General features: G+C 43.7%; 1 protein-coding gene across 1 annotated transcript in view; it reads left to right on the forward strand.

The window, feature by feature from the left end:
• The first annotated feature begins 16155 nt into the window (after positions 1–16155).
• Positions 16156–25424, forward strand: part of capn12 (calpain 12) — a 33574-nt gene continuing 24305 nt past the window's right edge. Inside the window, exons 1-7 of the mRNA XM_061783287.1 lie at positions 16156–16500; positions 17546–17615; positions 17959–18077; positions 22182–22315; positions 22414–22585; positions 22663–22743; positions 23597–23685. Of these exons, the coding sequence (XP_061639271.1) occupies positions 16312–16500; positions 17546–17615; positions 17959–18077; positions 22182–22315; positions 22414–22585; positions 22663–22743; positions 23597–23685 (854 nt within the window). The 5' untranslated portion in view covers positions 16156–16311. The remainder of the gene's footprint in view (positions 16501–17545; positions 17616–17958; positions 18078–22181; positions 22316–22413; positions 22586–22662; positions 22744–23596; positions 23686–25424) is intronic.

The raw sequence follows: 25424 nt of genomic DNA on the forward strand, positions 1-25424 counted from the left end.
AAAATGGTATGTTCATGTTCTAGTCATTCATCAGGAAGTGGTATGCTAGCAAACAAACTTGGCCCTCTGCAATATTTTTTTTCCTGCTTTTGTTGACTGTTCAACGACTTTGTTCTACTCAGCGCCATTCTTGTTTACATTTTTTTCTGATTCGGGCATGCAGTTTGGGACTTGCAACAAAGCTTCTGAAAATATTTTTAAATGCCTCCACTCGTGGTGTTTTCTCAGTCAGCGCAGGCTGTTTTCCTCTGAGGAACCCAGTCAGCGCTGACTTATTAATTTTTAATGTAAGCGTTTGGGTTAGGGACCCTCGCTCCTTTTTTACATCCTTGTGATGTTCCTTTGCCTTTGTGTTGAGACGTTTTCATGCATTTCTAGTGGCCTTTGTGTGTCTGTATTTGTTTGGTGTCAGTCCTCCTGCAAGTTGCGGGATGGCTGCTGCTGATGGGACACGGAAAGCTAAGAATTCTCAGGATATAAAATTGGGGAAGGGGGTCGGGGTGTGCCAGGGCAGTTTGGTTATTGTTTGCGGGCATGTTAGGAGGCAGAGCAGGGTGAATGGGGAGTGTCAAGGGGTTGGGATAATTGCTGACTCTATTTTAAGGACATAAAAACCTCTGCACCAGCATCCCTGGCCCAACCCCTCCCCACCCCTCCTTCTAATGAAAATGAAGTTCTATGATCCCTCTAGCTCATTAACAGCAGGTCTTTTAATGAGCTTTCAACAAGGTGGGGGTTGGGTAGATGAGGACGAGCAGGGATGGGCTAGTGGGGGTGAGTTATTGCACCAGATGTACACACGCCCACTCGTACCCATTACCATTGTGTTACGGAGAATAAAGTAGTAATGAAGAAAGAAGCCTCAGACTCCAATGAGTCCGTTTTTCCGTTTGTGCTCCAGAGAGACAGAATATAAGAGGGAGGGAGGGATTGAAATCCAGGTGACAGGTAACATCCTCCATGTCTCCCTCTGGTAAACTCTGTTCTCCCTGTCTCCGAAACACCGCCATTTGGTGCTTGCATGGGTCCAATTAGGTAAGGCAAGGCGATACGTGGCAAAAACCTGCGGCCTACTTGGCCTGTACAGTGTGTGGATATATTTTCCCCAACTGCCCTTTGTCTTTCTTCAGAGCACACACAGCTCTGATAACCTTTCACACGCCGTAGTGGACACCGGCCAATCATAATGCGAGGACAAGGTCGTCGGCTTATAGGAGAGTGAGGCTCGCGGCGCTTGAGTTAGGTGTGTTTTCTAACCAGTGGCGGGCCTCAGTTCAAGTGACGTGGTCTTTGAATTGTATTGCTACACACACACAAACACACACAACCATAAACTGCCAGGTTGGATGTTACATTCATGTCAATGTGAGAGTCCAATATGCAAACAAACACACAATTAATGTGATTCAATATGTGATTTGTATTCAAAATTCTGATATACTTGACAGATGAATTGTCAGTTTTGACTGTAGAAGTGCACTGCATGTGGATAAATTAGGTGACCCAACTATTGATAAAAGAACCTTCTCAGTATGATTCAGTGAAGTACGACAGTTGTAGTAAAACCACGATGAAAAAAGTAGTGATACCTTGAGATATTCATTAATTCATCCCATAACCACGCTCATAACTCAAAACACTCATCTTTCCCCAGTGAAATTTATTGAAATGCCATTCATCTGAAAACAAAAATCAAACAAAATTTTGTAATATTTTTTGTTAGATAAAAATAGCACTCTGAAATATTTATCCATCCATCCATCCATTTTCTTCGGCTTATCCGAGGTCGGGTCGCGGGGGCAGTAGCTTTAGCAGGGAAGCCCAGACTTCCCTCTCCCCGGCCACTTCATCCAGCTCTCCCAGGGGGATCCTGAGGCGTTCTCAGACCACCCGGAAGATGTAGTCTTTCCAGCGGGTCCTGGGTCATCCCAGGGGTCTCCTTCTGGTGGGACATCCTCGGAAAACCTCACCAGGGAGGCATGCAGGAGGCATCCTAATCAGATACCCGAGCCACCTCATCTGGCTCCTCTCAATGCAGAGGAGCAGCGGTTCTACTCTGAGCCCCTCACGGATGACCGAGCTTCTCACCCTATATCTAAGGGAGGGCCCAGACAACCTGCGGAAGAAACTCATTTTGGCCGTTTGAACCCGGGGTCTTGTTCTTTTGATCACGACACACAGCTCGTGACCATCGATGAGGGCAGGAATGTAGATCAACCGGTAAATTGAGAGCTTCGCCTTTCGGCTTAGCTTCTTCTTAAATAGAAAGTCCGAATCACTACAGACGCTGCACTGATCCACTCTTCCCTCCATCGTGAACAAGACCCCGAGATAATTGAACTCCTCCACTTTGGGTAGGATCTCATCCCTGACCTGGAGAGGGCACTCCACCCTTTTCCGACTGAGGACCATGGTCTCAACTGGTTCACACTCCGCTGCGAATCACTCCAGTGAGAGTTGGAGAACACGGCTTGATGAAGCCAACAGAACCACATCATCTGCAAAAAGCAGAGATGCAATACTGACCAAAGTCGGACCAAAGTCTGAGACTTGTCGTACAGGGACCGAACAGCCCGTATCAGACGGTTCCCTACCCCATACTCCCGAAGCACCCCCGACAGGACTCCCTGATGGACACGGTTGAACACCTTCTCTAAGTCCACATAACACATGTAGACTGTGTGATTCGAGGACCCTGCCGAGGGTGGAGAGCTGGTCCATTGGCCCACTGGTTCACTGTTCCACGGCCAGGACGAAATCCACACTGCTCCTCCTGAATCTGCCAACCACCAGCCAAGTCTGCCAATCCAGAGGCACTGTACCCGCTGTCCATGCGATGTTGCAGAGGCGTGTCAACCAGGACAGCACCAACATCCAGAGCCTTTAGGAACTCCTGGGGAATCTCATCCACCCCTGGGCCCTCGCCCCCGAGGAGCTTTTTAACCACCTCGGTGACCTCAACCCCAGAGATAGGAGAGCCCACTTCAGAGACCCCAGACTCTGCTTTGTCATGGGAAGGCGTGGTGGTTTGTGTGTCCCAATGATACTAGGAGCTAAGTTGTCTGGGGCTTTATGCCCCTGGCAGGATCACCCATGGCAAACAGGTCCTAGGTGAGACCAGACCAGACAAAGCACAGCTGCAAAAACCCCGATGATGTGAAAGAATTCAGGAGGACATTTTCCCTTGCCCAGACGTGGGTCACCGGGGCCCTCTCTGGAGCCAGGGCTGGAGGTGGGGCTCGAAGATGAGGGCCTGGTGGGGCCTGCACCCATGGGGCCCGGCCGGGCACAGCCCGAAAGCGTAACGTGGGCCCACCTTACCATGGGCTCACCACCTGTGGGAGGGGCCATAGGGGTCAGGTGCAATGTGAGCTGGGCAGTGGCCGGTGGCGTGGACCTTGGCGAGCCAATCCCCAGTGACAAAAGCTGTCTCAAGGGACATGGAATGTCTCCTCTCTAGCAGGGAAGGAGCCCGAGCTTGTGTGGTCGAGAAGTTCTGACTAGATATAGTCGGGCTCGCCTCCACACACGGCTTGGGCTCTGGTACCAGTGTTCTTGAGAGGGGTTGGACTCTCTTCCACTCTGGAGTTGCCCACCGTGAGAGGCACTGAGCAGGTGTGGGTACACTTATTGACCCCCAGCTCGGCGCCTGTACGTTGGGGTACACCCTGGTGGACGAGAGGGAAGCCTTCCTCCGCCTTCGGGTGGGGGGATGGGTCCTGACTGCTGTTTGTACAGATGCACTAAACAGCAGTTTAGAGTACCCACCCTTTTTGGAGTCCTTGGAGGGGGTGCTGGAGAGCGCTCCTACTGGGAACTGGGATGATGCTGGGGGACTTCAATGCTCATGTGGGCAATGACAGTGATGCCCCCCGATCAGAACCAGAGTGGTGTTCTGTTATTGGACTTCTGTGCTCGCCATGGCTTGTCCATAACGAACACCATATTCAAGCAAACTGCGACCTAGGGTGTCCTGGTGCCAAGTGCATGTGTGGACAACCTCGGTCGCAGTTCAATGATCAACTTTGTGGTCGTATCATCGGACTTGAGGTCACATGACTTGGACACTCTGGTGAAGAGAGGGGCGGAGCTGTCAACCGATCACCACCTGGTGGTGTGTTGGCTGCGATGGTGGGGGAAGATGCTGGTCTGACCTGGCAGGCCCAAACGTATCGTGATGGTCTGCTGGGAATGTCTGGCAGAATCCCCTGTCCGAAGGAGTTTCAACTTCCACCTCCGACAGAACTTTGCTCATTTTCCGGGTGAACTTCACCCACGTCCTGGGTGACACATTGGGGACATTGAGTCCGTGTGGACTATGTTCCGTGCCTCCATTGCTGAGGCAGCCGACCGGAGCTGTGGCCTTAAGGTGGTCGGTGCCTGTCGTGGTGGCAATTCCCGAACCTGTTGGTGGACACCAGCGGTGAGGGATGCCGTCAAGTTTTAGGAGGAGTCCTATCGGGCCTTTTTGGCCTGTGGGACTCCTGAGGTAGCTGATGGGTACCGGCTGGCCAAGCAGAATGCGGCTTTGGTGGTTGCTAAGGCCAAAACTCTGGCGTGGGAGGAGTTCGATGAGGCCATGGAGAACGACTTCTGGACGGCTTTGAGCAAATTCTGGTCCACCATCCGGCATCTCAGGAGAGGGAAGCAGTGCACCATCAACACTGTGTATGGTGGGGATGGAGTGCTGCTGACCTCGATGCGGGACGTTGTGAGTCGATGGGGAGAATACATGGACGACCTCCTCAATTCCACCGACACGCCTTCCCATGAGGAAGCAGAGTCTGGGGTTTCTGAGGCGGGTTGTCCTATCTCTGGGGTTGAGGTCACCGAGGTGGTTAAAAAGCTCCTCGGTGGCAAGGCCCCACAGGTGGACGAGATTCGCCCGGAGTTCCTAAAGGCTCTGGATGTTGTGGGGCTGTCCTGGTTGACACGCTTCTGCAACATCGCGTGGACATCGTGGACAGTGCCTCTGGATTGGCAGACTGGGGTGGTGGTCCCCCTTTTTTTCCAACTACAGGGACATCACACTCCTCCGCCTCCCTGGTAAGGTCTATTCAGGGGTGCTGGAGAGGAGGGTCCGTCGGGAAGTCGAATATCAGATTCAGGAGGAGCAGTGTGGATTTTGTCCTGGCCGTGGAACAGTGGACCAGCTCTACATACTCGGCAGGGTCCTCGAGGGTGCATGGGAGTTCGCCCAATGAGTCTACTTGTGTTTTGTGGTCTTGGAGATGGTGTTCGACCGTGTCCCTCGGGCAGTCTAGTAGGGTGTGGTTCGGGGGTATGAGGTACCAAACCTCCTGATAAGGGCCGTTCGGTCCCTGTACGACCGGTGTCCGAGTTTGGTCCGCATTGCCGGCAGTAAGTCGGACTCGTTTCCTGTGAGGGTTGGACTCCGCCAAGGCTGCCCTTTGTCACCGATTCTGTTCATAACTTATGGAGAGAATGTCTAGGTGCAGCAGAGGGGGTCCGTTTTGGTGGCCTCAATATTGCATCTCTGCTTTTTGCAGATGATACAAGATGTGGACGCCTTGGTTACGTGCTCTCTAGTATTGTCTATGTTTTTGTGTTTTTCGTTCGTCTTTGGAGACATTACACGACTCACTTACACAAGCGAAGACGTGTTAAACATCAGGGAGTCTGATGACCCCTGACTTTCTTCCACCAACTCTTGCAAATCCGCTCAGGTTTTTTTCCCCGAGTTATCACCGGGAGAGCGACTGCAGTCTTTGGCGCATGGAGGCGAAGGCGACGCCACAGAGGGAAGCGAGCCTGCATCCAAGTTAAACGCCGCAAGAGAGGATACAGATTGGCGTTCCCGTCGATCCACCTCGTGAATCTACGCTCCCTACCCAACAAAATGATAAGTTTCATTTTATTAAAGACTTCCGACGTTCCACCGCCATGTGCTTTACGGAGACTTGGCTTTGTGAGGCTCTCCCCGACGGCGCCGTAATGCTTCCTGGCTCCCATATTCACCGGGCAGTTATCGGGGAAAACAAAAGGGGATATATCAATGAAAAATGGTGTACGGACAACACGGAGCTCAGCACACACTGCAGCCCGCCATACCTCGTGCAGCCCTGGGCTCGTCTGATCACTGCTTAATTCACTTAATACCAACACACAGGCAAGAACTTAAATGCCTGAAGCCTACAGTGAAAACAGTGAAAAAGTGGACAAATGAAACAAAGAGAGAACTTCAAAGCTGTTTAGACTGCACAGTGTCTTTGAAAATCCAGCTGGCAGCCTGGATGAATATACGGACACTGTCACATCCTATATCAGTTTCTGTGAAGAGGTGTATGTACCAACAAATTCATTTCGCACATTCAATAACAACAAACCGTGGTTCACTGTCAAATTTAAGCAACTCCGCCAGGCTAAAGAGGACGTATATCAAAGTGGGGACAGGGCCCTGTATAATCGCACTAGAAGCCAGCTGACTAAAGAAATTAACATTGCAGAGAGAAACTATGCAGTAAAGTTAGAAAAACAGTTTACCGCTAACGACTCTAAGTCAGTCTGGCATGCATTACAATCGCTAACCAATCACAAGGGACGATCCCCCTCAAGCCGAGAACAATAATAGACTAGCTGACGACTTGAACACCTTCTTCTGCAGATTTGAAAAGGATCACAAGCATTAATATTTTATTTTATTCAAATCCACACCTTACCCTCAAATCTGTTTGGGACAAAAAATGTGTTGGCTTGTGTAATGCTGATTAAAAAATATTTATATTTTATATATATATTTTATATCACTATGGTGGTGACAATGCAATACAGTATGAAGTTGCCGGTGATTTCTCATATTAGTGGTTGTAACAGCAAAAATAAAACACCTGACAAATGAAAGTAGCAAACAAAATGGGACCTACAGGTGAGCCTTGGGGAACACCACCCTTCATAGTTTCAACTGCAAATTCAAGATAGCGAAGACAAGTGGAAATTGTTACAAAGCAGCACTGTGTTTCAGTCATAATTGTGATATTTCAGAGACACAGTGACAGGCAGTAGGACCCGTAAAGAACACTAACCTGTTCCCCACTAAAAAAAGTTATCCCAGCAGCCTCATGGCATGTCACGGTCATTATACACACGCACGCACGCACGCACACACACACGCACACACACACACGCACACACACACACTTTTCTGGCGAGAGTGGTGCACCCTTTAATTCCGATTAAATTTAAGATGATTAGCGGTAAAACTTGCACAACAAAGGGAATGCATGAGCTGTATGTTTACTTTCCTGTGGGCCTGGCCCGTGGCCATAAGAGCCTCTCACTTATGCATGAGGAGATTGTGCTTTATCATAGAAAAAGCCAATTAACTGGGAGTTTTAATTACTTTTTTCTTGCACTGTGTGGATCCTCCAATCATCTCTGCAGCCCCCCTTGTCCTGTTTACCCACCCTGACGTGGCACACATTTTAAAGTTAAGAGTGGCGGTGGTGGTGGTGAGGGTTTCAGGATGATATCATTGGTGCGCTTGATTCTGATAACGAGGAATAGAAAAGATGCATTGGGGGAGCGATCGGACTGACTGCAGGAATCCCTTGCACCTCTTTATGTTCACCCTGTTCCTCCCACCCCTCATCCTCTCCCCTCTCTCATTGACCACATAGTGAAACCTGAACACTGGAATTACATCCGCTTGCCCTCACCTTCCCAGTGAGAGTGAGGTGAGAAGCGACACGGGCAGCCATCCATCAATGCTGACTACATTTTTTGGGCATTGAAAACAAGACGGAGGCGGTTCGTTCTATGGAGTTATACATCGCTAAGATGGGTAGGGGTGAGATTTGAAACCAAGAGGGAGAAAGTTTGCATTGCATTCATACTTACAGACTCTGACAATGTTGAAATATGATGAGCGATTGGCAATAGTTGTATCCCACTGTGGAAAGTGGAGTTAATGTAAAATGATAAATGATAAATGTTATTTTAAAAAATCCAACTGTACAGTTATGTAAACAAACTCCCAGTCAAAAACAGCAAAAAATGTCAGAAAACTGGTTCTGAACATGAGTCCCCAGCTAGCCACTCCCGCCCAAACACAAGTACTTATAGGTCAGTGCTAAGAACTGAAGATGCCTTGAGAACTGCAATTGTCTTCATTTCATTAAATTTTTTGTCCCTACATCACAAGACGTCCCCGTGGCATGATTGTGTGAACAGATTTTTTGTTCCGATTAAACCACGAGTACAAGAACCTAAATACGCACACACATGCACAAATGCTCACACACGTCTTCAAAATTACTGTGCATTCATAACATGAGGTTTCTTGAATTTTGGTGCCCACACCGCATGAGGCCCCTGATATGACTGTGTACTGTGATTTCTGTTCTCTAAACCATGAATACAAGAACACAGATGCACTCTTTACACACACTCATTCGCAGTCATACACATTCTCTCCCTTTCACACACTCCTTTTCGCCATCTCTCCCTCTCACACACACATTATCTCTCTTCCACAGAAATACGCTCTTGCTCTTGATCTCACACAAACACACTAATGGGCCATTCCTAAAATCTTCAGATACTGTCAAAAAAATTTCTGTGTTCATATGGGATTACCTGATTTATTTTTATTTTTGTGGTCCCTACACCACAAGAGGTCCTTATGATGTGACTTTGTTAACAGATTGATGCCATCTTACAGTGATGAATACCAGCACGGATGCAAACACACATCATTGACTATTCTCAAATGACCTTTTTAAAAAAACGTATTACTTATTGAGAGGTCCAGAAAAACAACATAGCCTAGGCTAAATTCTGCAGTGAAAAGTCAGTTATTCGACCTCCACTATAACTCACCTGACTGCACCTGGTGACCCACCTTGACACACACGCACACCCACACACTGACACTCATATCCACTCAGGTAACTCCTTTTTTACAAACCTTTCTGCCCAGAACGGAAGAAAAATGCCAGAAAACTGGATTTGAACCTGTGCCCCCGGCAGGCCAACCCACTTCGCCCCACCCATGCACACCCACATAAACGGTCAAAGACACACACACACACGCACGCACACACATAGGGGTTAGAGGTTTGTCCCAGATTGTGTGTGTCGAAGGTCAGGAGGTGGTAGTTTGATCCTGTGACAGGAGAGACATTTTTTCATTTATTTGCCCGCAGGCTTGAAGGCGGCTCAGTTCAACTATGTAACAATTGATGTTTCCCATACGTTAGCTGTCGTGTTAACGAAACAGCGGCAATATGAGTAACAAGCAGTAGCATCTTCTGTATTTGTTTGTTAGCAGGCTACTTCCTGGTTTATTGAATTTTATGGAACAGGAGTGGCCAACCTTTGTGCTCAAAGGCCACATTTGATCTTTAAATTGTCGTCATTCGTAGATTAGGTTAAAAAAAAAAAAAAAAAGTATATGGATAAATTGTAAAAGTAAATTGTACTAATAAAATAATTCATATGGATTTTTAAAATTGCATTTAGACTAATTTAATTGGAATGCATTAACCAATTATTAAATTTAAAAAACACTTTTCAAATGTATTTGTAATATTACCCTTTTTACAAATTTTTTTCATTCATTCATTCATTCATCTTCCGTTCCGCTTATCCTCACTATGGTCGCAGGCGTGCTTTAGCCTATCCCAGCTATCTCCGCCGAGAGGCGGGGTACACTCTGAACTGGTTGCCGGCCAATCGCAGGGCACATTTCAACAAACAACCATTCTCACTCACATTCATACCTATGGGCAATTTATTGTCATCAATTAACCTACCTAATTTGTTTTCAATTTACAAATTCAAAATGAATGAATTCAAATTGAAATGAAATTTTAAAAAAAAACAAGCTCAAGGAATAAATATACTTGAATGAACCAATTTTAGGGGCGAAATGCTATATTAATGAAACAAAGAAAAGTAAATTTTAACAATAAAATAATGATTCATGCTAATCGTTTATTATTTAACCAAATATTTAATACAATGAATTTTTGAAATAATATAACTTTAGTTATTTTACTAATATTTTTCATTTACAAATTGAAAAAAAATGAATCAATTAATATTTTAATTATGCTAAATGAAAATTTGATTAAAGAATAAATACATTTTAATAAACCAATTTTTGGGGGGAATGTGAAATTAATGCAACAGATGAAATAGTTTTTTAATAATAAAATACTTTTGTTTTATTATTTAACCAATTTGATAAAATATACAATTTTAAAATGTATGTGTAACAATTTATTTTACTAAATTATTTTCATTGTCAAATTGAAAAAAGAATGAATTGAAATAGAAATTGAAAAAAGTTTGATAAATGAATTTAAAAATTAATACATTTTAATTAACCAATTTTAGGAAACATAATGGCCAAATGAATGCATCAAATATTACAGGACTCTCAAAAATATAAATCTTCTTTGGGCCAGTTTTCAAAAAACAGCACTGGAAGATTATGAGCCCCTGCGTTAGGAATTAATGGGCAGGACTCGACTATTTGCATTCTGGCCACGGGGGAACAGGTGACTCTTGACTCAAATTTTTCGCCGGATTTGAACCAAAATGTAGTGGCTTGTTGCATGGCATATCCTTCCCCAAGGTTTCTTGAAATTGGTTATGCAGTTTTAGTAGATTGAACTGTTTTATGTTCATATTGGCGGCATGGTGGGCGACTGGTTAGAGCGTCTGCCTCACAGTTCTGAGGACGGGGGTTCAAATCCTGGCCTCGCCTGTGTGGAGTTTGCATGTTCTCCCCGTGCCTACGTGGGTTTTCGCCGGTTCTCACTCCGGTTTCCTCCCACATCCCAAAAACATGCATGGTAGGTTAATAGAAGTCTCTAAATTTCCCCTCGGTGTGAGTGCGAGTGCGAATGGATGTTTGTTTATGTGTGCCCTGCGATTGGCTGGCGACCAGTTCAGGGTGTACCCCGCCTCCTGCCCGAAGATAGCTGGGATAGGCTCCAGCATGCCCGCGACCCTTGTGAGGATAAGCTGCTCAGAAAATGAATGAATGGATGGATGTTCCTATTGACTGTTGTGCTATAGGTGAAAATACAAAGTGTGTCACAAATGTTCCAGGACTGGTGTCACAAAAGATATATTTTAAATACTAACTACAAGTTTTCTCCTTTAAAGTAAAATCTCCCTGGAGTCTAATGCACTTTCCCAGCCTTCTCTGCCACGCCTTCATGCACTCCTCGAAGGATTCTTCCATCTTTGTGTCTGTCTCTTTGTCCATCCGTCCATCCATCCGCTGAACAAATTAGTCTTCTATATCTTCTAATATAAGTTAGACAGTTTAGGTAGTATGTAGCTAATGTTCTAGCTCTATCGGTATTCAGTCAGATTATTCTTACAACCGTCGTGCCAATTTGTCTTCTCGACCAGTGATTCTCAAGAGGTGGGTCAGGACCCAAAAGTGGGTTAGGGAACCATTTTGCATGCGTCGCAGACAGCTAGTATGAAATTCCATGTGTTCGCATTCTGATTTTTTTTTTCGGTACTGTACAGAGGCGCACCGAGTTCTAACAGACATTGGCTAGCACTCACTGCAATGGATCCCTGTGTGTTTCCGGATTGATTTTAAGGTTCTTTCATTGGTCTTTAAATGTCTTAATGGTCTTGGGCCTTCTTATCTCTCAGAAATAATTTTACCCTACGAACCCTCCTGAACTTTGAGGTCCTCTGGCTCTGGCCTTTTAGTTATTCCTAATGTCAGGACACGCAATCACGGCGATGCAGTGTGCCGGAGAACCTCAGGTCTGCAGAAAATATTCTTGTTTTTAAGAAAAGGCTCAAGAACCACCTTTTTAATTCAGCTTTTACCGGGGGCTCCATCCTGGTGGCCGGTGGCCACGGCATATAGCCCTGATGCAGATGGCTTCCTGAGATGGTGTTTCCTCACCTGGATGCTCTGTTCTCAGAGTCAGGTTATTAGGTCATTACGGTATTATTTTTAACCTCTGTGTAGGTGCATGTTTGTGCCTGTGGGGAAGTGGCAGGAGGGCTTAATTGACTGATCTATCTATCTATCTATCTATCTATCTATCTATCTATCTATCTATCTATCTATCTATCTATCTATCTATCTATCTATCTATCTATCTATCTATCTATCTATCTATCTATCTATCTATCTATCTATCTATCTATCTATCTATCTATCTATCCTATCTATCTATCTATCCATTTTCCGTACCACTTATCCGGTCGCGGGCATGCTGTAGCCTATCCCAGGTAACCTCGGGCGAGAGGCGGGGTACACCCTAAACTGGTTGCCAACCAATCGCAGGGCACATATAAACAAACAAACATTCACACCTACGGGCAATTGAGATTCTCCAATTAACCTACCATGCATGTTTTTGGGATGTGGGAGGAAGCCGGAGTACCCGGAGAATATGCCAACTTTGTTTATTGCTGTTTATTGATTATTTAATTCATGTAAAGGTCTTCGACCGGCATTCTTTTTTGTATGAAATGCGCTTACTGTAAAAATTTAAGTTTGACTGATTGATTTGGTGGTACGTTAAATTAATTTGAAACGTTTAAACATTTAAAAATATAACACCATGTACATGTGTTTCCAGAGGCTATTTTTAAACAAACAAAAAAGGATTTGTCGTTCTGAACTTTGCAACAATTGGAAAATGTGGGTCCCAGGGTGACAATAGTTTTAATTTTAGCTAGTATCTCGCGCTCTAGTTCTCCGGCTACATGTCCATTCGTTCGTCCTTCCGTAGGTACTGTATGTATGTAGAGTGGAACCCAGCTATTTGCGGGGTATGGGGACAGGGCTGGAGCGTGAAAATCTGTGGCTAATTGATCCCCAGGAATGGCGTTCCATCCATCCATCCATCCATTTTCTGAGCCGCTTCTCCTCACTAGGGTCGCGGGCGTGCTGGAGCCTACCCCAGCCGTCATCGGGCAGGAGGCGGGGTACACCCTCAACTGGTTTCCAGCCAATCGCAGGGCACATGGAAACAAACAACCATTCGCAGTCACAGTCATGCCTACGGGTAATTTAGAGTCTCCAATGAATGCATGTTCTTGGGATGTGGGAGGAAACCGGAGTGGCCGGAGAAAACCCACGCAGGCACGGGGAGAACATGCAAACTCCACACAGGCGGGGCCGGGGATTGAACCCGGGTCCTCAGAACTGTGAGGCTGACGCTCTAACCAGTCGTCCACCGTGCCGGGAATGGCGTTCCGAAAGATGTATTTCAAAGTTTTCCCATTCATTGTGCGCTAGATGATCAACCAGGACATCTGCAAGTTTTCCCCTTCAAAGCGGTGTAACGCACTTCCCCAGCCGTCTCTGCCACACCTTCATGCGGACCTGGGAGGATTCTTCCTGGATCCTCTGCAACCACGGCCATCTTGATGTCACCCATGTCTTTAAAACGGGCCCCCTTGATGACCTCCTCAAGCTTGGCTAAGAGAAAAAAAAGAAAAAAGGAAAATGGTTATGTTCTTCTCAGCCAGGAACTTTCAGATGCTCAGGGCATTGTGAGTAGACACACTGTCATGATGAAGCAGCCACGAGTTGTTCTAATACAGCTCTCGTAAGATTTCTTTGTAGAAGTGCTAGTTGACTGTCTGGCCCCCTTTGAAGTGGAAAACTTGAAATATACTTGTATCGCTTGTGAAACCAGTTGTGGCACAACGAAAAATAGGGAATTATGCATTATATTCAAGTCATTTCTCCTCAGTGTGGCCAAGGCTAACCAACGTCCCCTCCCTCCTTCCCTCAGCGTCCCCTGAACCGTTCGGGCCGATACGTGCGTGAGTGATGCGGCATAAAACGGGCCGGGACAAAGCCGGTTAACCAGCAGGGAGAGCGAGCGGGACCCGAAGGCTCCCAGCGTCGGGGTCGTGGGATCAGAGCGGGTCACGGAGGTGTGGGAGTGTCTGCTCAGCCCTCTGACCTTTGTCACTGAAGGCTTCCTATAATCGGGGGGCCTCATAGAGCATACGGACACAATGGAGTGCCTATGAATGGACTTCAATGGTGACCATTAGGCGGATCCGTGTCGCTATTCTTCTTGTTTGGTTAGTCCCGGTCAGTCTCACGTTTGCAGTGTAATCAGGCGTGTGATGGAGAGACAGCACGGCGGGCCAACAGGCTCTTGGAGATAGATATCCACCTCAACATCATGAATGGCACTGATATAAGGGGGAGGAGGGCAAAGGAGATGGTAATTGGACGTCCACTTCAAATTGGCTGAAGAGCGTAGTTCACAAGTGCTCAATAGAAAGGCTTTCCTGATATGTTTAGACCAGCCCACGACGACAAAACACAAAAACTGCTGACGACAACGTCTGGTAACGAGACGCCGAGTTTTGTTTGGGATCAATCAATTCTTCCTTTTATTTTCTTTATTTTGTTTGCCCCACTTGAAAGACAAAAATAATGCCAGTAACAATATCTATGTCCTAAGTACTGTTTGTCAATTTGTGTTTGGAATACACGACCAACGGCACAAGAGCTGAACCTTTTATTATTATTATTATTATTATTATTATTATTATACAAACCCCCTGAAAGGAAATGCAATTGAGCAGTATCAAAACGTGAAATTCATATAAAGTTTTAGAAATATTTATTTCATTTATTCTTATTTTATTTGTTTTAATATTGATTGTATCATACAGATTTTACCCTTAAACGAAAATTAAACTTGAGCTGCAGAAAAAGTCATATATAATTTTATGTTTACTTTATATCCTCATTTTATTTTATTCTAGTATATTTTTTATTTTGTTTTACTATCTTTAATTTATTTGCTCAAACATTTACTTGATTCAAAAAATTATACGTAACGTTATACTTTTTATTACTTTACATTATACTTTAATTTTATTGTATTTTATTTTAATTTAGTTTTATTATGTGTAATTTTATTTTTACCATACGGATTTTATCCCAAAAGGGGAATTTATTTGAGCTCTATCAAAAAGTGATAGATACATTTATAACATTTTTCAAATTCAATTCTATCATATTATTTTCAATAAAGTTGTTATAAATGTTATTTTAGTTTATGTGACGAGTTACACAACTCAATTCAACTTTATTTATGGAGCACATGAATGTAATAGTGGTAATTTAATAAATAGATTAATAGATGATAATTAAAATAAAAACAATACAATAAAAATAACTAAATAAACTGTTCTTGTCTAATGCATGATTGGATGAAATTAAATTCAGCTGTATAAAAACTCATATATACTGTAAATATGGACTTTATTGTATTATTACTTTTGTATTATTATACTTTAGCTTGTTTTTTCATCTTTTTAAAAAAAAAATCTAAACATACAAATTGTTGTCCCTAAATGGCAATTCAATGCAATACTTTTTATTTTTTATTTTTTTTTTATATCTTTCCTGAGCGTTGTTTCTCAACCATGCAATTCTCGTTAAACAGTATGCATACTGTATTATTCTGGTTGTGGTTTGTGCTTGTGTAGAACTGCACTGAGCCATATTTATTATTCCCACAATAATTAACATATTGGGGAAGTGGAAGCTCTGAATTGAGCGTATAGCAGTTTATTCATAGGTAAGATATTATTTACATGCTTTTCCGTTCATTGCCTTTTTTTTTTTTTTTTTTATATATTACCATTCTCATTGCCAGGATCAGATCAGCCAGGAAGCTTCATGGCAAGTGTAGCTGGAGTATACTACCATCTAGTGTCACGTAGAAGAAACTGACAACCGAGCGTCCTAACCTGTAAATCCATCCATCCATCTATTTTCTGAGCCGCTTCTCCTCACGAGGGTCGCGGGCGTGCTGGAGCCTATCCCAGCTGTCATCGGGCAGGAGGCGGGGTACACCCTGAACTGGTTGCCAGCCAATCGCAGTAACCTGTAAAAACAATTGATAAAAGAAAAGAAAATATGTTACATGAATTGTAAATACATATTGGAATGTTAATCATTTTAGGCCACAAATAATAAAGAAAACAATCCAAAACAAAGTTTTTGGGTGTGTTGCATTCAAGTACCCAAAAACCCTCCCCTGACTTGGACTTTTAAGTGCCCATTTGTTTCTGTTCAATGCTGCTGGATGATTAAAATATCAGCATCAAAGAAGCTCCCGGCACCGTGCCATTACCCTGACTCCAACTCGTCGTACCTCCCCGGCGCTCTGCATACCTTCCCAGGCTAAGGCAGCACAGAGGAGGCTGCATGTGCCTTCTGGGGCTTCCTCTTCTTTCTTCCTTCCTGGGTGTGCACTCTGCATTTAAGCCACAAGCTGATTCAAGCGCTTGCACAGTTTCCTGACAGCCACGGACAGCATGGAGGCGTCTTTGGGTTCTTTCGGGAACCCGATCAGGTTTAAGGATCAGGACTTTCAGAGTCTGCTGGAGAAGTGTCTCAAGTCCGGCGAGATGTTCTCTGATCAGAGCTTCCCAGCCGAGCAGAAGTCTATCGGCATGCCGGAGGAAGATGACCCCAGAAAGGCCATCAAGTGGAAAAGACCCAAGGTAGACCCGCCAGATTTTATTCACCAGTTTTTATTCCAGTGCTTCCGGTATCAATAAGTGGATTGAATTCATTACTATAATCAATAGACAAGTGATTCTCAAAGTCAAAGTAGTAGGAGTACCACTAGTGGGACGCGGGCTCTCTGCAGTGGTATGTGAAAGTATGTGAAATCACTCAATTAAATACAAATAAAATGTATAATATTTAAAACATCAAATACAATCAAACTTTAACTATGCATACAGCCTGTTTATAGCCTTTTAAAAAAAATCCAGAACATTATATATTTTTAGTTTTCTAGTGCAGTACATTTGCATTTAATCTAATGAACTGTTTACTTTTAAATATTTACGTACAAAGTTTACCAACGTACTGTATGTGCAATACATTTTAACTGAGCCATTAGCCTACTTCGCCATTGTATTTTAATATTGGTCATTATTGTGGTACTTGGTGTACAAAGTTATGAGAGCCACTAAGACCAGAGCATTTTTCATTGGCGCCACGTTGGATTGTAGGAAATGTCGACATTATAAATGGGAAAACTTGACAATGGGAAACACTGAATATTGTGGGAACATAATATAATCACTGGACACCTCATTAGTCACAGCCGTTAAACTAGAGCAACATTTTTTAAAATTTCTTACAAAGATAAGGTTTGTCTGTGTTTTGATTGACACTGTTGGAGAGGCGTTCATTTTACAATACGTTATATTGAATTATCAAATTTTTATTTTACATTTGATTTAAAAGTTATGTTAACACATTCACTGCCATTGACGGCTTTAGAAGTCAAATATCCATGTTAATTGGGAAGGCTGGCAGTGAATGAGTTAATAGTTCTCAGGGTGTGTCAATCAACAAGGAGCATTATTATCTATACGAAGGCAGAATTTGTCATGAAGGTCTTGCATCGGTGTACCTAATGATGTGTCCTGGCCCCTGGGAGTATAAAGGTTTCACAATTTTCTTTCTTGGGAATTTCATGACTTAGATTGTTGATGACCCTCACTCTGTCCTCTTGTCTGTCCACCCCTGAAGGACATCAGTGAGAATGCTGTGTTTGTAGAGGGAACCATCGGCACCACTGACATCTGCCAAGGTCAGCTAGGTGAGTACATAAGGAATGATATCGGCCTCCTTGATGGGAACAGACCATGTCTGGAAAATGACACTTCGCGTGAGGGACTCTGCACTCCCATTTTTTACAGTTTTGTTTTTTCCCCTCCCACACCACCAAAAGCTGCAATATAGCCTGAAAAACAACACGGAACAGATGTTTTCTCTTGCACAGGAATGTGACTTATTAGAGATTTTTTGTGTGTTTGTAGCCAGGCATTGACACTAACAGGAGTTACACTCCAAGGGAGACCAGTTGTTTGCCACTATTTCCTGCTGCTTCACAGCAATATGGTTGGCTGATAACTGACAAACACATTGGCTTGTGTCTCCAGGTAACTGCTGGCTGCTGGCGGCACTGTCCTGTCTTACCATGCACCCCAAACTCTTTGTCAAGGTGGTGCCGCCCAACCAAAGCCTGTCTAAGTCTTATGCGGGCATCTTCCATTTCAGGGTGAGTAAAACAGTAAGTGGAGAGACCACAACACATCCTCCTCTGATGTCATCCATCAGGCTGCTAATGATACATTCCCAAACGTCAGGCCAGCTGAGACTTGCATCTTGTTTGGAGCTCGCCAACGCAAAATTACTCAAGCAAACATAAGCACAAATAGTTCCTCTGCGACCGTGGTCTTATCTGTTTGTGCTTTTATACCCTTTATACGTCTCCCAGAGTCTCCTGGAGTCTCACGCGTTTGCCAACAAGTTGCAGTGAAATCCTCCATCCATCCATTCTCAACACCGCTTATCCTGGTTAGGGTCACGGGGTGCTGGAGCCTATCCCAGCTGACTTCGGGCCAAAGCCCGGACTTCACACTGAACTGGTCGCCAGTCTGTCGCAGGGGACATAGAGTATAGACACGGACAACCATTAGCACTCACATTCACACCGTCACTGAGTAGGAACTGAACCCACGCTGCCCGTACCAAAGTCAGCCAAGTGTACCACTATACCATCAGTGACCTGCAGTGAAATAAAAAAAATTCAATTTTATTGGAGACCTTTTGGTGAGTCAGCACAGTGGACGACTGGTTAGCACATTTGCCTCACAGTCCTGAGGGCTGGGGTTCAAATCCCGGGCCCGTCTGTGTGGAGTTTGCATGTTCTCCCCGTGCTGCATGGGTTTTCTCCAGGTACTCCGGTTTCCTCCCACATCCCAAAAACATGCGTGGTAGGTTGATTGAAGACTCTAAATTGCCCGTAGGTGTGAATGTGAGTGCGAATGGTTGTTTGTTTGTATGTGCCCTGCGATTGGTTGGCGACCAGTTCAGGGTGTACCCCGCCTGCCGCCCAGAGTCAGCTGGGATAGTCTCCAACACGGCCGCGACCCTAGTGAGGTTAAGCGGTACAAAAATGGATGGATGGATGGACCTTTTGCCGACTCCTCTATATGCTCACTATAGAGAAAAACATTATGTAGAGTAATATCACAAAAATGGAATCCATTTTCACAAAGATTTATATGGACATCCCTACTTATGCCTACTTCAACCTCAGATATCTTGGCTGTCTCGGCGACATCTCCACCAGTGAGATAGACCCTCTAGTCCCCAAAGAACTGGCATCATTTGTCTTGAATTCATTACTTATTTTGATCCCATGTAAACCAACAATCCCTACCTACCACCCTACCAACCTACTTAATACCCTTCATCCTTACCTACCATCCAACCAACCTACCTACATGTATTATAATGTACAGTACCTACCTACCATCCAAATACTACCAAGCTCATTACCACCCAACCCACTAACCCAACAACCTACCGACCTTCCTACTAAGCTACCCACCTACTCACCACCCACCAACCCACCTACATACTGACCGACCTTTCCGTTTACTGTACCTACCTGCCAGCCTACCTATCTACCGACCTTCCTTCCTAGCTACCCACTTACCTGCCACCCAACCCACCTACCCATGTAGCCACCTTTTCGTTTCCACACTTGCCTAACTACACTACCTACCTCGCTACCTACCTACCTACCACACTGCTCGTTATCAGTGACTTATTAACAGCTGCTCTTATACCATGCATTTTCGTGACAGAACATTTGGAACACAGTTCCGTACCTACCAACCTACCTACTCGATATTGTACCTATGTCCCATCTGCAAACCATCTACCTACCACCCAAACTATGAACCTACCTACCAACCTACCTACCTACTCCTTTGCAACATTAATTCTGGAATTCAACTAAAGAATCAAATAATCAATCACTGAATCGTAACTAGTCACACTACATATTGCATATTGGCTGCAACTGAAGCTTGTGTGGCTCCTTCACATGTGTAATCGTACCTATAACCTTTATAGCTGTGAAGAGTGTCGTTACCTGGGAGTAATACAGGTGCAGTATGTGCCCAAAAATGGGAACATCGAGGGAAAGTCCATTTATTTCAAGAATTACTTTCAAAAGTGAAACTTGTATGTTGTATGAGTTCACCGCGCACAAAGTGAAATATTTCAAGCCTTTATTTGTTTCAATTTTGATGATTATGGAAGAAAGACAAAAATAAAATAAAATAAAATAAAATAAATACAGTAGTTCACAAAATGTGAATATTTCTTGTCACGAACAAAAAAAGGATCTTAGACACAAACATGTTGGCCTTCTGAAAAGCGTATTAAAGTAATATGCCCTCAGTACTTAGTGGGGCCTCCTTTTGCATTAATGACAGCATCCAGGCGATCAGCCTTTGGCACAGTTCAGGTGTCATTGTAGCCCAAATTGCTTTGATATTGGCCTTCGGACCATCTGCATTTCGAGGTTTCTGTTCCCTCATCTTCCTCTTGACAATACCCCATCAATTTTCAACGGGGTTCAAGTCAGCCGAGTTTGCTGGCCAATCAAGTACTGGTTTTCCATGGCTATTAAACCAGGTATCAGAATCAGAATCATCTTTATTTGCCAAGGAATTTGTCTCCGGTATTGGTAGATTTGCCTTTGCGGGCAGGTGCCCAATCCTGCCAGAAAATCAAACCATTGTCTCCAAAAAGCTCGTCGGCAACGGGAAGCATGAAGTGCTCTAAAATGCACTAGTTGACAGCTGCGTTGACTGTGGACTTGATAAAAGACAATGGACCCACACCAGCAAATGACATGGCTCCCCAAACCACTACTGGACTTGAAGCAGCTTGCCTTTTGTGCTTCTCGGGTTTTCCTCCAGACTCTGGGACGTTGATTTCCAAATGAAATGCAAAATGTACTTTCATCTGAAAAGAAGACGTGGGACCAAATTTTCTCCTTAGCCCAGCACAGACGCCTCTGACGTTGTTTTTGGTTCAGGAGTGGCTTGACACGTGGAGTTCTCCAGCTGTAGCCCATGGCATGCAGACGTCTGTATGTGGTGGTTTTTGATACACTGACACCAGCCTCAGTCCACTGCTTATAGAGCACCCCCAGATTTCTGAATCGCCTTTGCTTGACAGTCCTCTCAAGGCTGCGGTCATCCCTGTCACTTGTGCACCTTTTGCGGCCACATTTCCCCCTTCCTCTTAACATTCTGTTAATGTACTTTAATACAGCGCCCTGTGAGCATCCAGCTTCTTTTGCAATTTATTTTGGAGACCTCTTCTCCTTATGGAGGGTGTCAATGATGTTTTTTTTTTTTTTTTTTGCACAACCATCAATTCAGCAGTCTTCCCCATGATTCTGAAAGCTACTAAGCCAGACTGAGACCATTTCAAGGCTGAGGAAAACCTCTGTTGGTGTTTTGCATTAATTAGCTGACAAGCTTGGTAGACCGGGAGCCTACAATGTTGAACTTTGTCACGATATTCTAATTTTGTGAAATACTGGATTTGTTTATTTGTTTGTCTTTCTGCCATAATCGTTAAAATTGAAACAAATAAAGGCTTAAAATAATGCACTTTGTGTTTGGTGAACTAATATAACATACACGTTTCACTTTTTGAAACTAATTATTGAAATAAATGGACTTTCCCTCGATATTCAAATGTTTTGGCACGTACCTGAAAATAATGTTTCCAAATAGCAGGAGCTTATGTAATGGGAATGCTCGAAGTAGAGGTATTAGCAGTTCGCTGTTTTCCCTGGGTGCAGCAGCCCTTTGGAGACTCCTAACGAGAATGTGACATGACTTAACTTGCAGGACCGAGGGACTGTAAACTCATTTCGCCCTGTCAGGGTGATTTGAGAGCAGTCCGGGCATGCAGGTAGTGAATACCCAATGACGCACGCACGCACGCACACACACACACATACAGCTGCAGGCCTGTAGAGAACACATCCTGTGACACAACCAATTACTGACTTTGAAAGTGCAGGTACATTTAAAAGGGCGAGAGAACTGTGCGTTTTATCACTTAACTCATTTAACAGCTTTCACCGTCTGTCTTGTACAATTTGACATCACATTTAGACTAAATATAGATGATGAAAGACGCTTTAATGTGTGGTTAATCTCTTGTCTCTGGGTTGTCTTTTGTGTTTTATATTTATTTGGTCACTGAGTTGATGTCTTTTCACTCCATCTCCTGCGCGATTCACCTAAATGATGGTTCTTGTCTGCCCCTGTGTCCCGTGTAGTTCTGGCAGTATGGTGAGTGGGTGGAGGTGGTTGTGGATGACAAGCTGCCAGTGCGAGAGGGCCGTCTGCTCTTCAGCTACTCTCACACCCGCAACGAGTACTGGAGCGCCCTGGTGGAGAAGGCCTACGCCAAGTCAGTTCCGCCTCTACAAGCATACGTTCCTGCGTTGTAAAGTCTGACATGGCCCCTTGCTCCTTGCATCATTTTAACCATTTCTGGTACGCTTGCAGGTTAATCGGATCTTACGGAAGTCTGAGGGGTGGCAACATTTCGGAGGGGATGGAGGATTTCACAGGCGGTATCGCGTACTCGCTGGCCGTCTCCTCTCACACGCCTCGCGTCTTCTGGAGGTTGCTGACAGCAGCCCTCGCCCGAGGCAGCCTGCTTAGCTGCTTTATTCAGGTACATGGGAGATGTCCCAGCATGCAAATTTACATGCGTAACAGGCAGGGGCTTTTTTTGTGTGTGTGTTTGCGCAGGCCAACAATTACAAGGAGGTTGGTATAGTAAATGCTGACGGGCTGATAAAGGGCCATGCCTACGCCATCACTGAAACGGACCAGGAAAGTATCCAAAGTTCTCAACTCAAACAACTTGATATCAGCATCTTATTTCATCATGATAATCTGTTTTACGCTCATCTCATCATTTTATAGTCTCAATTTATCTAATTTCATAATTTTATCACTGTATCTCATCTTGTTATTTTATCATCTCATCATATTTTTCTTATCACATCTCATTTTATTTTTGTGTCATTTCATAAACTCACCTCATAATCTATCTCGAATCATCTCGTTATCTAAATGCTGTCTCATCTCATTTTATCAGCTCAAAATCCTATTTATCGCATCTCGTAGTCTCATCATTTCTTCATCACATTGTATCAGTTTATAATTTAATCATGTCATAATTTCATGTATTACAGCTCATCATTTTCCAATTTAATCATCTCATAATCCAATTTTATATCATCTCTTAATCTCTTTATTTCATTTCAACACCAAACCTCATCATTTTACATTTCAACCATTCCATCACAAAATATCATTTTAAAGAATTTATTAATTGTATCATTTCATAATCTCACAAAACCTCATTTTATCCTGTAGCGTTGTCATCATTTCCTCTCATCATCTGATCATCCTATTATTTCATGATCTCTTGTTATCGTCTTATCATTTCATTATTTCTTTTTCTCTCATCGAATCTCATATCTCATATAATCATCATTTTAAATTGTAATAATCATGTCTCATCTCACTTTATCTAAAATCACAATGTTAGCATTTCATCATCTCATTTGATGTCAAATAATTTGATCATTTCATGATCTCATTTGAGCTCATGATCTCATCTGATTGCAAATGATGACAGCGTACAATCATCCTTGATGATGATTTCTTGTGTTTTCAGGTGAGGCATGAGGCAGATGAGATTTTGCTTCTGAGGCTGAGGAATCCATGGGGCTTTGTTGAATACCTTGGACCCTGGAGTGACAAGTGAGGGCACCCAATGTTGGGGAGTAACAAATTACATGTAACAAGATTACTAAATCTAATCACAAAATGTACATACAACCCTAATTCCAATGAAGTTGGGATGTTGTGTTAAACATAAATAAAAACGGATTACAATGATATGCAAATCATGTTCAACCTATATTTAATTGAATACACTACAAAGACAAGATATTTAATGTTCAAACTGATAAACGTTATTGTTTTTAGCAAATAATCATTAACTTAGAATTTAATGGCTGCAACACGTTCCAAAAAAGCTGGGACAGGTGGCAAAAAAGACTGAGAAAGTTGAGGAATGCTCATCAAACACCTGTTTGGAACATCCCACAGGTGAACAGGCGAATTAGGAACAGGTGGGGGCTATGAGTGGGTATAAAAGGAGCTTCCCTGAATTGCTCAGTCATTCACAGACAATGATGGGGCGAGGTTCACCTCTTTGTGAACAAGTGCATGAGAAAATAGTCGAACAGTTTAAGGACAATGTTCCTCAACGTACAATTGCAAGGAATTTAGGGATTTCATCATCTACGGTCCATAATATCATCAAAAGGTTCAGAGAATCTGGAGAAATCACTGCATGTAAGCAGCAAGGCCAAAAACCAACCAACTGCATCAAAAACCGACATCAATGCTTCTTTGGGCCCGAGCTCATCTTAGATGGACTGATGCAAAGTGGAAAAGTGTTCTGCGGTCCGACGAGTCCGCATTTCAAATAGTTTTTGAAAATTGTGGACGTCGTGTCCTCCGGGCCAAAGAGGAAAAGAACCATCCGGACTGTTATGGATGCAAAGTTCAAAAGCCAGCATCTGTGATGGTATGGGGCTGTGTTAGTGCCAGTGGCATGGATAACTTACAAATCTATGAAGGCACCATTAATGCTGAAAGGTACATACAGGTTTTGGAGAAACATATGCTGCCATCCAAGCAACGTCTTTTTCATGGACGCCCCTGCTTATTTCAGCAAGACAATGCCAAACCACATTCTACACATATTACAACAGTGTGGCTTCGTAGTAAAAGAGTGTGGGTACTAGACTGGCCTGCCTGCAGTCCAGACCGGTCTCCCATTGAAAATGTGTGGCGCATTATGAAGCGTAAAATATGACAACTGAGACCCCGGACTGTTGAACAGCTGAAGCTGTACATCAAGCAAGAATTGGAAAGAATTCCACCTACAAAGCTTCAACAATTAGTGTTCTCAGTTCCCAAACGTTTATTGAATGTTGTTAAAAGAAAAGGTGATGGTAAACATGACCCTGTCCCAGCTTTTTTGGAACGTGTTGCAGCCATAAAATTCTAAGTTAATGATTATTTGCTAAAAACAATAAATTTTATCAGTTTGAACATTAAATATCTTGTCTTTGTAGTGTATTCAATTAAATGTAGGTTGAACGTGATTTGCAAATCATTGTATTCTGTTTTTATTTATGTTTAACACAACTTCGTCGGAATTGGGGTTGTAATTGTAATCCATTACATTACTGGGAGAAAATGAGTATTTAAATTATAGATTCTTTTAAACAAAGTTGGCATATTCTCCGGGCACTCCGGTTTCCTCCCACATCCCAAAAACATGCATGGTAGGTTAATTGGAGAATCTCAATTGCCCGTAGGTGTGAATGTGAGTGCGAATGGTTGTTTGTTTGTATGTGCCCTGCGATTGGCTGGCAACCAGTTCAGGGTGTACCCCGCCTCCTGCCCGATGATAGCTGGGATAG

This window comes from Phyllopteryx taeniolatus, chromosome 8, assembly GCF_024500385.1.
Source record: "Phyllopteryx taeniolatus isolate TA_2022b chromosome 8, UOR_Ptae_1.2, whole genome shotgun sequence".
Taxonomy (NCBI): domain Eukaryota; kingdom Metazoa; phylum Chordata; class Actinopteri; order Syngnathiformes; family Syngnathidae; genus Phyllopteryx; species Phyllopteryx taeniolatus.